Source organism: Protopterus annectens, chromosome 2.part1, assembly GCF_019279795.1.
Source record: "Protopterus annectens isolate FY-2018-M chromosome 2.part1, PAN1.0, whole genome shotgun sequence".
In the NCBI taxonomy this organism is placed as follows: Eukaryota; Metazoa; Chordata; order Ceratodontiformes; family Protopteridae; genus Protopterus; species Protopterus annectens.
Window position 1 is genome coordinate 1,797,015,866 of NC_056729.1, and position 12,788 is coordinate 1,797,028,653.

General features: G+C 43.1%; 1 protein-coding gene across 11 annotated transcripts in view; it reads left to right on the forward strand.

The window, feature by feature from the left end:
- Window positions 1–12,788, forward strand: part of HSPG2 (heparan sulfate proteoglycan 2) — a 2,126,006-nt gene that overhangs the window by 1,599,665 nt on the left and 513,553 nt on the right. For all 11 annotated transcript variants that reach the window (XM_044063227.1, XM_044063230.1, XM_044063231.1 and 8 more), the window contains one exon: window positions 4,954–5,097. In XM_044063227.1, the coding sequence (XP_043919162.1) occupies window positions 4,954–5,097 (144 nt within the window). The remainder of the gene's footprint in view (window positions 1–4,953; window positions 5,098–12,788) is intronic.

A 12,788-nucleotide genomic window follows, 5' to 3' on the forward strand; every position in this document is an offset into this window, starting at 1 on the left:
AACCCTGAGACTGCACTTGCTATGGAATAGAATTCCCATACATGTCAAACAGAGCACCTCACTGGCCCTATTCAAGAGAAACCTTGATGAGTGGATGGGAAATAGAAAATTCACTCCGGGGATCACTCCAGTGGCTCTACTTGACAGAGGCACTGGGAACTAAAGTCGGGTGGCATGATGTCAGGATAATCCTATGAGCTAGGTTTGTAAAGGCTCCAGGGCTGTTAATCCAGTACACACCTATGAATCTATGAACATGTGTTGGTAACATATTTAAATATGATTGTAGATTCTTTTTTATAAGACCCGTTGCTCCTACTACTATTGGAACTATCTGGGTATCTTTCTTCCACATTGCTCTAATTTCTGCCTGCAAATCCTGATATTTTATGACTTTGTGTCTTTCTGTATGCAAGACACTGAAGTCACTGGTTGTAGCGATTTCAGTGGTCAATGCTACTTTTGTCTTCTTTTCATGGACCACTATATCTGGTTTTCTCGCATCTGTCTTTTGAACTGTTGGTAATGGGTGATCCCATGTGATGTAGACTTCATCATTTTCTATGATGCTTTGTGGCTTATTTTTCCAGTGTTTTTCAGCTACTTCAATATTATAATGTTTGGACAACCCCCAGTGCAACAGTCTTGCCACATTAGTATGCCTTTCAGTATACAGTCCTTCTACCATGAGTATATAACAACCAGCAACAAGGTGTGCAACTGTTTCCAGTTCTGTTTTACAAAACCTACATTTGTCTGTTTCTCCCACATGTTTAATGGACTTTGTAAACCGATGTGTACATAGCCCACTATCTTGGGCCACAAGTATTGACCTTTCATCTTTTGGTTTGAATTTGTCTCTCCTTAACATCTGAGCTAAACATCTCTAGTTTATATGATGTTATGTTCCCTCAGAAAAAGTAATGAAAGGGAAAAGCACCTCCTCTTCCTGTGAAAGACAAATTACAACCACGTGTTAATGTTGCTCATTCATCTTTGTAAGGCTCATGTAGAGAAAGGCATTTTCATTAGTAGTCTGAAGAACAAGGTTTGATTCCTGCAGCCTCCTCTGTGAAAAATGGTAACTGTTTATGCCAGCTCAGATGACGTAGATGATAAAGCCTGACTAAAACACAAGTGACTTTGTATAGTTGCTATCTGATACCTACTAGAGCTAGCAGGAGCAGAGAGAGAGAGGAATGAAGGGGTGGGCTTGCTCACCTATCGGGGGGGGGGTGCATTCAGGAGGCACATATGGAAGGTACAAGTTATCTGATGGAGAGTAAACAAATCTTCCTCTAGTGCTTCGTGGTAAGTGGGCAGGGATTTTCCTGCTTGGTTGCATCCCTTACAGATGTGAGGGATAGCCTAACACTGATGACAATTGCATGCCCCACTTACAGAATGCAAAACTGAGCATGTGGGGGGTGGTCGGTACAGCAGAAAAAAAAAATATGGCAGCCGCATTAGTGACTGTTCTCATACTCATCCTCTGCTCACAGGGTGCTTATTGGATCCATTGATAGTGGGAAACCTGATGGGTAGCAGGCAGTGGGCAGGAACAAAAGCATTAAAAAAACTATGTATGAGACTGATGTATGTGTCTGTGAGGTCCATTTCAACAAATACTATCTTGCCCTGACCCTGTAAGATCTTGCGATGATAAAAGTAAATGGGTACAGTCTCCATGGGGGAGCTAGCCCCTCACAGAACACAAACTTTCATGTTTAGCCTGTGTCTGCAGTCAGTTTCTCTAAACTGAGTGTTCACTGATGTGGCCATCAGTTTCAATTGCGTAAGTCATGCAGCAAGATCAAAAATTCCTGTTTACTCTTGAAAACTAAAAAAATATATAATGTTAATGATGTCTTCCTATTGTAGGAGTGATAGACTGTGTTGCATCTTTCATGCAGTGCAAGTAAGTGCAGAATAATTAATATGAGTAACAGCAAAAGAAGAGTAAAACTGTTTTATGGGAACAGAAATACTGGCATACCTCTCAACCTCTTCTTCTTCTTTCGGCTGTTCCCGTTAGGGATCGCCACAGCAGATCAACTGCTTCCATTTCTTCCTGTCCTCTGCATCTTGCTCTGTCACACCAACCACCTGCATGTCCTCTCTCACCGCATCCATAAACCTTATCTTAGGCCTCCCTTTTTTTTCTGTTACCTGGCAGCTTCATCCTTAGCTTTTTTTTCCCAATGTACTCTGCATCCCTCCTCAGCACATGTCCAAACCAACATAATCTTGCCTCTCTGGCTTTGTCTCCAAACCTTCCAAACTGGGCTGACCCTCTTATATTCTTATTCCTAATCCTGTCCATCCTCGTCACACCCAGTGCAAATCTTAACATCTTCATCTCTGCCATGTCAAGCTCTGACTCCTGCTTTTTGTCAATGCCACTGTCTCCAACCCGTATAACATAGCTGGTCTCACTACCCTCTTGTAGACCTTCCCTTTCACTCTTACTGGTACTCGTCTGTCACAAATCACTCCTGACACTCTTTTCCACCCACTCCTTCCTGCCTGTACTCTCTTCTTCACCTCCCTTCCACACTCACCATTACTCTGAACTGTTGATCCCAAGTACTTAAACTCATCCACCTTCCCCACCTCTACTCCCTGCATCCTCACCATTCCTCTAGCCTCCTTCACACAAATATATTCTGTCTTAGCCCTGCTGACCTTCATTCCTCTTCTCTCTAGAGCATATCTCCACCTCTCCGGGGTCTCCTCCACCTGTTCCCTACTCTCACTATAGATCACAATGTCATCTGCAAACATCATAGTCCACGGGGACTCCTGTCTGATCTCGTCTGTCAACCTGTCCATCACCATTTCAAATAAGAAAGGGCTCAGCACTGATCCTTGATGTAATCCCACCTCCACCTTAAATGCATCCATCACTCCCACCGCAGACCTCACCGCTGTTACACTTCCCTTGTACATATCCTGTCCCACTGTATACTCTTACAGTACAGAAATACCTCTCAACCTCTAAGAGCAAGAAATCTGGACAAAGCCGTAAATAAAAGTGGGACAACAGCCCCAAAATAGGGACAATTTTAAGTATTGCTCTTACAAACTTAGAAAGTTGATGGAATAACAGGTTTTGCATTAGTATGACTTTTCTGAAGGGTATGAAGTCTGAAACTCAAATGTCAGTCATTATTTTCTAACTTCAGTCTTTAATAATTTCCCACCAATTTGCCAGAAAACCACAGTTTTATGAAAAATGGACCAAAAATATGGGGCAAAAATCTGGGCATTCTGCAAAATTCTGTACAGTTGAGAGGTATGAATACTGGCAGCAACAAAACTGGAGAGTGAGAGAGTCTTTGGATACTTATCACATGATCTGTAGCTTATATATTATTTTAAAAAGCCAGAAGGGCAAACTGGAAGAGTGCTTGAGTGGATTGGGTAAAACCATTACGTAACAGAAAGACAATTTCCATTGTCCAGTTGGTGAGTCCACATTCCTAGTATTGTATATAGTTTTAGAGACTATTTCCCTCCACAAATAGACTACGATAATGGGGAAACACTTCAGAGGCAGTCTCAGATGGTGTACACCGATGGTCCACATATGAATTGAGAAGACATTTTGAAGTATAGGGGATGTGCTTAGAATTGTTTAAATCCTGCCTTCAAAAACAAAAGGCAAAATTGCAGCAAGCAACTAGACATGTCCTGAAATTGTAGGTTCCTACATAGGCAAGCAAGGAGAGCAATAACAAAGAGAATTCTGCTTCCCCACCCAGTATATGGATGACCATTCTTGTCCTTTACCTCTTATATATTTATTTATTGCATTTGTTGACTGGGAAAGTCCAAATGGGCACACAGCCCCTTTTCAGCAGAGGCCCATGAAGAAAGTCTGCAAAAAATACAAAGGCATTTTAAATGTATAAAAATTTGAAAAAGGAAAAAAAAATGTCATTGTTAAGTAAACATCCTATCAGAACTTGCTGAGAGACAAATTTGTCTCACAGAGGTTGCCTAACATTTGGAACAAGCTTCCTATTCATGTTAAACAGAGCCCCTCATTGGCCTTATTTAAGCATAATTTGGATGATTGGATGGATAACCAGAAATTCACCCTTGGGGTTCCACTTCTGTCCCTCTTGGACAGGGGCAGTAAGTGCTGATTTTAGTATCTGCTTGAACCAGACACCCTTGGAAACATGGGTTGAACTTGGCTAGGCTTATAAGGGCCCTGGGGCCGTTAGCCTAGTAACCTGCTATGATCCTATGAATATGGTATATGGTATGTAGATAACTATATATGGTATATATGGTATATATGGTATACAGGTAAATAAGTATACATGGAGTAAAGGAGGGCATGATGTGCAAGACATTATGTGACTTGAAGACAGAAAGTCCAGGACATATTATACAAATTAAAGACAGAAATATGTTTGACAATCTGCAATGTATGATGTCGTATCTGAGTTTGAAGCATGCAAATATAATTTATAATTTAAATGTGCTTTGCTAAAACAGCATCTTTTACTGTATAGCAAAAAAATCAATATTAGTCTAATAATAGAGAGGAGGAGAGTTACAGAAGCTGAGGTCGGTACACAGAAGTGTATACGTGTGACAAAGTAGGTAGATATTACACCTGTGTATCAGCATCTATTCTGAAATGTTATACATACAGCAGAATTGTATCACTTGCTTCAGTTTACAGATTAAATATGATCAGTTTATTTCTGTAATGTCAGTTAAATGATTCTATGTAGTAGATTTTATTTCTTACACTAATTTAAGTCATGCTTAGTTTTGGTTGTGTCACATGTAAAAGCCTACATACACCTAAGCATTCTTATCATGTTTATTTTCACCTATATGCTATATAATTTTGACCTGTAGATGCTGCCATGTCTTGTAAAGGCTGTATTCATCAGATAATAGCTTACTTGTGATTCTGCATTTCTTATTTAGGTCCTGCAAGTCCTGTAATATCAATCGAGCCTCATAGTGTTAAAGTTCGACTAGGAGAAAATACAAGTTTCAAGTGCCTTGTTCGTGATGGAGCTCAGCCTGTAAAAATTGAATGGAAAATGACTCAGAACAAGATAATGCAAGGTAAAATAGTCGTGAAATCACATATCCTTTGTTGTCTATTTGACAGTCATTGAAGCGTCATCAGTAATGAAGAGCAGACAGACATATATGTCCGTTCTCATGAGTGTCTATCATTCCAATGTGTAAAGTAAACCCAGTTAACCTCTGTGGCATTAGAGGTTAATTAGGTTTACCTTACACATCAGAATCATAGACACTCATGAGAATGGACATATATGACAACGTTTTTACATGATTTACAATAGTTTGACCCTTAAGCGTAGTTAGCATTCAACGTATCTTGGTGGTATGCTTCATCCCTAACTTTTCCTTACTAATTTTGCAATTGTCCCTTGCTCTCTGGAATGCCCCTGTAGATTCCGTCTCCAACAGCCATTTTGTAGATAATTCCATGAGTCTACAGCCATCAGTGTGCAGAAATACATTTGGAGATCTCAGGAGTAGTTAGTCCCTAGAATCTGTTGCCTTTACCCCCCCCCCCCCCTTCTCCCTTCTGTCCTCCCATTCAGGATGACCTTTCATATCTTCAGACTTGATTTTGTGCATTAGTGTCATGCCCTCTTTATTTCTTCTGGTGTGACATAAGAAGTGGTCTAGCTCCCCTAGTCTCTGGTAATATCCATTCCATTCTGTCTCACAACTCTTTGTGGTAGCTTTCCTCTAGATTCCTTTCAGCAGCCTGATGTTCTTTTCCTTATATGAACTGAAAATCACATGCAATACTCAAGGTGTGAACTCACCAAGTCCTTACAGATGGATCCCCCCTAAGGATACACCTCACCATTGTGTTTGTTGCCACTCTCCTCTCAGTCTGTACTTGGTGGTCCAGTTTAGGAGTAATCAACACCATATATCTTTTGTCTTTTCTCATGCAAATAGCTTCTTCCCTCCCTTAGCTTATGCTTCACAACACAGCTGTTGTGGCCTAAGTGAACTACTTTGAACCTTAACTCACAACTTTTCTACCCACTTGGTCAGCCTTTTCATATCCTTCCCAAGACTCTGCCTCCATCCACCACTGCTGTACTTACCTTTGTGTCATCAGCACAAAAAGAAATGTTGGTCATGTTACCTCATGTGTTAGTGAGACAAATTCACTGAGGAGGGCTGGACCCAGGACCAATCTTGGCAGTCATTTTCCTAATTCCTGATGGCATCCCTCTCACCAGAGCTCACTGTGCCCTACTATTTAACTGTGGAGATGTTATTCATCAGGCTTGCTTCTACCTCAATCCCTTCACTTTTCCTGTTCACATCTTGTGTGTGACCAAGTCAGAAGCCTTTCTTAACTGCAGTTAGACCATATCTGTTACTGTTCTCCTGTCAAGTCCTCCTGCAACTCAGTGAAAAACTAGATTAAGTTTGACTGACGTCTTCTGGCCATGAACCCATGTTGGTCACTCCCCCTGCCCCCACTGAGAGCTTCCTCTAGAAACACTGTCAACCTTCCCCACGGATTCTCTCCATTCCTTTCTTATCACCACTGCTGTTGAACCCACGGATTCTCTCCATTCCTTTCTTATCACCACTGCTGTTGAACCCACGGATTCTCTCCATTCCTTTCTTATCACCACTGCTGTTGAACCCACGGATTCTCTCCATTCCTTTCCTATCACCACTGCTGTTGAACCCACGGATTCTCTCCATTCCTTTCCTATCACCACTGCTGTTGAACCCACGGATTCTCTCCATTCCTTTCTTATCACCACTGCTGTTGAACCCACGGATTCTCTCCATTCCTTTCTTATCACCACTGCTGTTGAACCCACGGATTCTCTCCATTCCTTTCTTATCACCACTGCTGTTGAACCCACGGATTCTCTCCATTCCTTTCTTATCACCACTGCTGTTGAACCCACGGATTCTCTCCATTCCTTTCCTATCTCCACTGCTGTTGAACCCACAGATTCTCTCCATTCCTTTCCTATCACCACTGCTGTTGAACCCACGGATTCTCTCCATTCCTTTCTTATCACCACTGCTGTTGAACCCATGGATTCTCTCCATTCCTTTCTTATCACCACTGCTGTTGAACAAACATACATGTAGTTTCCCACATTTGTTTTATCCCCCGTCCATGTACAAGGGCACTATACTTCCTGTCTTCCTGTCCACTGGCACATCTGCATTAGCCAGTAATCTGTTGACCATGCATGTCCGGGGGGCCTTGCTTTTCCTAATGGCAGCTAGCTCCCCCTTCACCTTCTCCCTTTCAGTCCTGATGTTTGTCCACTTTTCTTCCCGTTCTGTCCTTCCTTCCTACCAGTGTGTCACACTCACATTCATTTCTTTATGAAGACTGAAGCAAAGTGCTCACTCATTACCACTGCTTACACCCAGTTTTTCTGTGACCACCTTCCCATATTTGCTTAGTTTGGCCAACTCTTTTTGTCCTGCCCTCCTTTCTAAAAAGCCCTCATTTTTCTTTTTGAGCATTTCTGCTAACTTCCTTTCAGCTTTCACCTTTGCTGCCATCACCTGTTTTGCGTAATAACTCACCCCCTTGTATTTTTCTATCCCTTATTTCCCCCCTCTTCTTTATACCTTTTTAGGGCATAATTGCTATCCTCACATTCCTGTGTAGCCTTGTCTGCGTTTTCCTCTTTCTGCCTGTCACTCACACTTTTACCATCCCTGACCACTTCCTATAGGTCATTTACTCCCACAGTTCCCTCCCAGCTGGGTAATTATTCTTGATTTCCTCCTCCAAAGTTCCATTGCCTTTCATCTGTCGATATAAGTTAGCCTTTCCTCTACAATAAACCACACACTGACATGTGTCTTCAGTAAAAGTACCGTATTTTGAAATTCACTGTCGCATCACAGTAAGACGCTGTCCGGTTCAATTCTCAGCTAGAGTGTCTTCTGCGTGGAAACATGCGTGAATGGGCGTACCTTCATTGAAGGTCGTGCATCAGGGCTGGTAACTTGGCATGTAAAAATCAACTACCAATCATTAGCGGACCGGAGTTCCACTGTGGCGACCCCCTAACCAGGAAAAGCCGAAATTTACAGCAACAACAACAGTGCCATGTGCATTGGTCAGGACCATGTTTAGAATTCTGTCCTTTATGGTACAGTCCTGCATCAGTTGGATGAACCCCTCATGGTCCAAGATTTCGGTTGCTCCCAACTCCCTCTCTGAAGCTTAAATCTCCAAGAGTATTCCTGGAACATTCAGATCCCCCACAAGCATTACCCTCTCCCTCCTGCCCCTCCTTTATTCTGTCTTCTAGTCCCTCATCTTTATCCCATGTATGTGGCTGATGATACAGTATGTCAGTCTGTAATCTTTCCCCTGCTTCTTTTACCTTAACTGCAGGAGGACTTAACCAGACTCATCCTGCCCACTTACTTGTCCTGGTTTTGGTTTGGTAATTCATGTCATGTACCCTACTTTATATGGATTAATACTGCATAAAATCTGTCCCAACTCTGTCACTCCCAAAGAGCCTGTAACCAGGCATGTTCATGTTTCAACCCACCTAGTTACTAGCCTGTGTTTCTCTAGTATCAGCAATGTCTACCTTCCCTGTTGTATCACTACCTTGCAGCCCCCCATATCCTGACCAGACTTCTTATAGGTTCATAGGTAGGTACTAGGCTATCGGCCCAAGGGCCTACATAAGCCTAGCCAGCAAGGTACCATAGCTTATGCCACCCAAGAAAGTTATTTTCCTGTGCCACTGTCCAGCAGAGACACAGAAGTGATCCCCAGGTGTATTTCCTATTTCCCATCTACTCATCAAGATTTTTCTTGAAGAGTGCTAATGAAGAACTTTGCTTGACATAGATGGGTAGCTTGTTCCAGAGTATAGGAAGTCTCTGGGACAGGAATCTATCGCTCCAGCATGTCCTGTTTATTGTGGTGACAAGGTTTAGGTCTCTAGAGCATGTAGCTCGGAGAGATTGGGATTTCTTTAGGTGTAGCATGTCCAACAGCTCTGGGTTTGACATAGCTTTATATGTTAGGCAGAGATCACCACGGAGTAGGCAATATGCTATGGAGTAAAGCTGGAGTTTTTTGAGGTGGTCAGTGTAGGGCATTTATTTGAGGCCAGTTATCCTCTTTGTGACTCTTACTGTGTAGACTAGTACTACCCAGAGTCTCAGTTACCCTAGTTTGTCCCACTGCTTTGATGTTCATCATGTTTCACTGTTGCAGTCATTACTCTTGGGTTATCCTGCTGGCAGGCTACCCGCAGTCGGCCAGAATTCCAAAGTCTCGGTCCAGCGTCGGTTGCTGTCGCCTCTTCCCTGACGTCAGTGCGCCAGGGGTATAAAAGATGCAGCTGACACCATTTTCTTCAGCCTTTCTTGCCGCGCGGTGCCCGAAGCAAAAGCAGTTCGCAAGTGCCGGTCGGCCGGTCGGAGATATTCACAGACGAATTTCAGATCCGAAGTCTTCATTAAAGCTAAGAACCCCATTGGGGAAACTTTTTTCTTGCTCCAGACCGATGTCGGAAAAAGTTAACAATTATATTTCTTGTGGGAAGCAAATACCTCATAAGGATTATCATTCTTACTGTATTCCTTGCCTAGGCCCTGATCATAACGTTGCTAGCTGTCGGTTTTGTGCTAGATTCAACAAATGCACTATTAAGCATCGGTTTGATTTTGCTTATCTTTACTTTGGCCGAAAATTCAATTACATAATGCCGTCGGAACAGCCGACGACCGGAGTTTCTAAAAAAATGCAAGGAAAAAGAGAAGGACAGGCATCCGAGATCCAAAACCGACGACGAGGCTTCTGCTAAGCCAGTCGCTGGTTCGCTGATTCTCAGTGAGGCACTTTCGCAGCCCCTGACACCCGCTACCTCAGAGCCACAGGCCACTGACGACTCCCACGTGGAGCCAGCTAGGCCTGTGGATACTCAGGGTATTGGACACTCGGAAATCATTCCCTCAGATGGGTCTGGAGCCACTGAGCAGGCATCGGCTTCTGAGAGTGTTTTCAGACCTACACAGCTATATGTAAAGCGTACTTCAGCTTCAAAAGCAAAGACTACAGCAGCTTTAAAGACAAAGAAACAAGTACAGCATTTTCCAGGATAGACTTCCATGCCTAAGAAACAGATGCTCAAAATGGCTGAAGACCTTATTACCTTGATCAGGGGTTCCCATCCCCCTCCTGACAAGAGGCCTAGGCAAGAGACAGACTATGACTCTTCAGATCAGGTTTCCATTTCCTCTGACTCCTCTTCTGTACAGGAATACTGTCTTCCTCCCTATGAGGATTCTGATGCTGAAGAATCCATTCCTTCAGCCTCTCCTCCTGAGGATTATTCTTTTGGGGAAACCCTGCATACCATTAGGGAGCATTTCCACTGGGAGAGCCAAGATTACTCAGAATCAAAGAAAAGGCTTAGAGATTTTCTTTCACTTCCTCAGCACAGGCCTCTTGCTATTCCCCCTGTGCTAAACATAGTAGATGATGTATTTTCAGAGTCCGGCCTTTCTCCAGACTCTTTACCTCCAGCTCCTCTTAAACCAGATAGATACTACAGGGTTCCAGATTCACATAAATTTCTTTATAAAAACCCTGCTGCTGACCCAGAAACTATTTCTCAGGGTCCCAGTAGAGTTAAGGCCGCTACTGCAAAAAATCCCTGTCCCTTCTGACAGGGATTCAAGGGCACTGGACAGATGGGGGAAAAAGGTTTACACTTCTGCTACTTTGGCTGCGAGGGCTTTAAATTGTCAATTTCATATGATTAAATATCAGCAATACTTAATGTCACTGTTAAAACAGAAAATGTTGACTAATTCTGATTGTATAGAAAATGAGGAAATACAGGATTTATTGCATGCAACTGAACACGTGGGAAAGCATACATTGCAATGTGGTTTTGATTCTCTGGAGGCCTCCTGCAGGGCCGCAGTTACGGGTTCTGTCATTAGGAGGCATGCTTGGTTAAAGGAACAAAATCTGCCTGATCATGTTAAAGCAAAATTATTAGATGCTCCATTACAGCATCATACTTTATTTGGTGTTAAAGCAGAGGAGGTTTTGAAGAAAATGGAGGACAAAGCGAAATCTATGCAAACAGTAAAGGATTTCTTACAGGTTCAGCCACCAAAATTTATCAGGAACTGGCCTACAAAGAATTGGTCCTCTCCAGTGTCGGACAGGCCACAAAGAGGCAGATATAGATGTCCCAGAGGCCGATCCCAGCCCCAGGGCTCATACAGGCCTAAACAGTGGGGCTCTTCTACCTCCAAAAGTGGAGAAGACAAAGCACAGCCATACAGGAAACAGTCCCAATGACTTGCCTCTGCCAGCACCAAGCACTTATCTTCTTGCAGCCCCCTTAGGGGGGAAACTAGCTCTTTTTTCTCAAAATTGGCACATGATCACCCAGGACAAATGGGTATTGAATATAGTGTCCCAGGGCTACAGGTTCCACTTTCACACCCTGCCAAAGGCAACAGGTATGCCAAACCTGCCACACAATCAATGGGCAGAGGCACAAAAACAAGTTTCGTCCCTTATGCAAATGAGGGCCATTCAGCAAGTACCACAGCAAGAGCAGGGACGAGGATTTTACTCAAGACTTTTCTTGGCTCCCAGAAAGGAAAAGCCTGGAGACTAATACTGGACCTGTCTTTTCTAAACACATTTCTGGACGTTCCAAAATTCAAAATGTTAACTCTGCAGCAGCTTCTGCCCATGCTGGGCAAGAAGGCTTGGCTTGTAACTTTGGACCTAAAAGAGGCATACCTGCATATACCAATCAGACAGTCTTGCAGAAGATAACTCAGATTCATAGCTGGCTCAATGTACTACCAATTCTCTGCACTGCCCTTTGGCTTATCTACTGCGTCCAGGGTCTTCACAAAATGCCTGGCACCAGTAATTGCATTTTGCAGACAAAGAGGAATTCAAATTTATCCTTATTTGGATGACTGCCTTATACAAGCAGAGAACAAAGACACTCTACTAAAGCATCTGGAGTTCGTAAAAAGATTATTAATTTGCCTAGGGTACACAGTAAATGAAAAGAAATCAAAACTAGTACCCTCTCGAGATAATATTCCTGGGTGCAAGCTTAAATACAACTGCCCAGATGGCTTATCTCAAGCCAGACAAACAAAGGCAACTAAGTTATTACTTCGAAATGTTGGCAACAAAGACCCAGTTATCTGCAAGAAAAGTTCTGCAGGCTTTGGGCTTCATGGCATCCTGCATTCTGTTAATTCCATATGCCAGACTGCATATGAGGAAACTTCAATGGTACCTAAAAGGAGTCTGGACTCAACATTGTCAAAGCCTGGAAGCATTAATTACCCACATTCCTTGCCTGCAACAGGAGTTTTGATGGTGGGCACATGCCTGTCACCTCAACAAGGGACAGCCATTCACTCTACCCACAGCCAGACAGTCAATAACAACAGATGCATCAGATTATGCCTGGGGAGCACACATGACAGGAAAATGTATTCAGGGCACATGGTCCACCAGCCAAGTGCATCTACATATCAATCAGAAAGAGATGCAAGCTGTTCAGAATGCCCTGACAGCTTTCAAGGATCTTCTCCATCCAGGACAACTACTTATAAGGACGGACAATACTACAGTCATGTGGTACATAAACAAGCAGGGAGGCACACATTCCTACCTCCTCTGCAGACAAGCCATGACTTTGTGAGACACAGCCTTGACTTATCAAGTACACCTGCAAGCACAATTC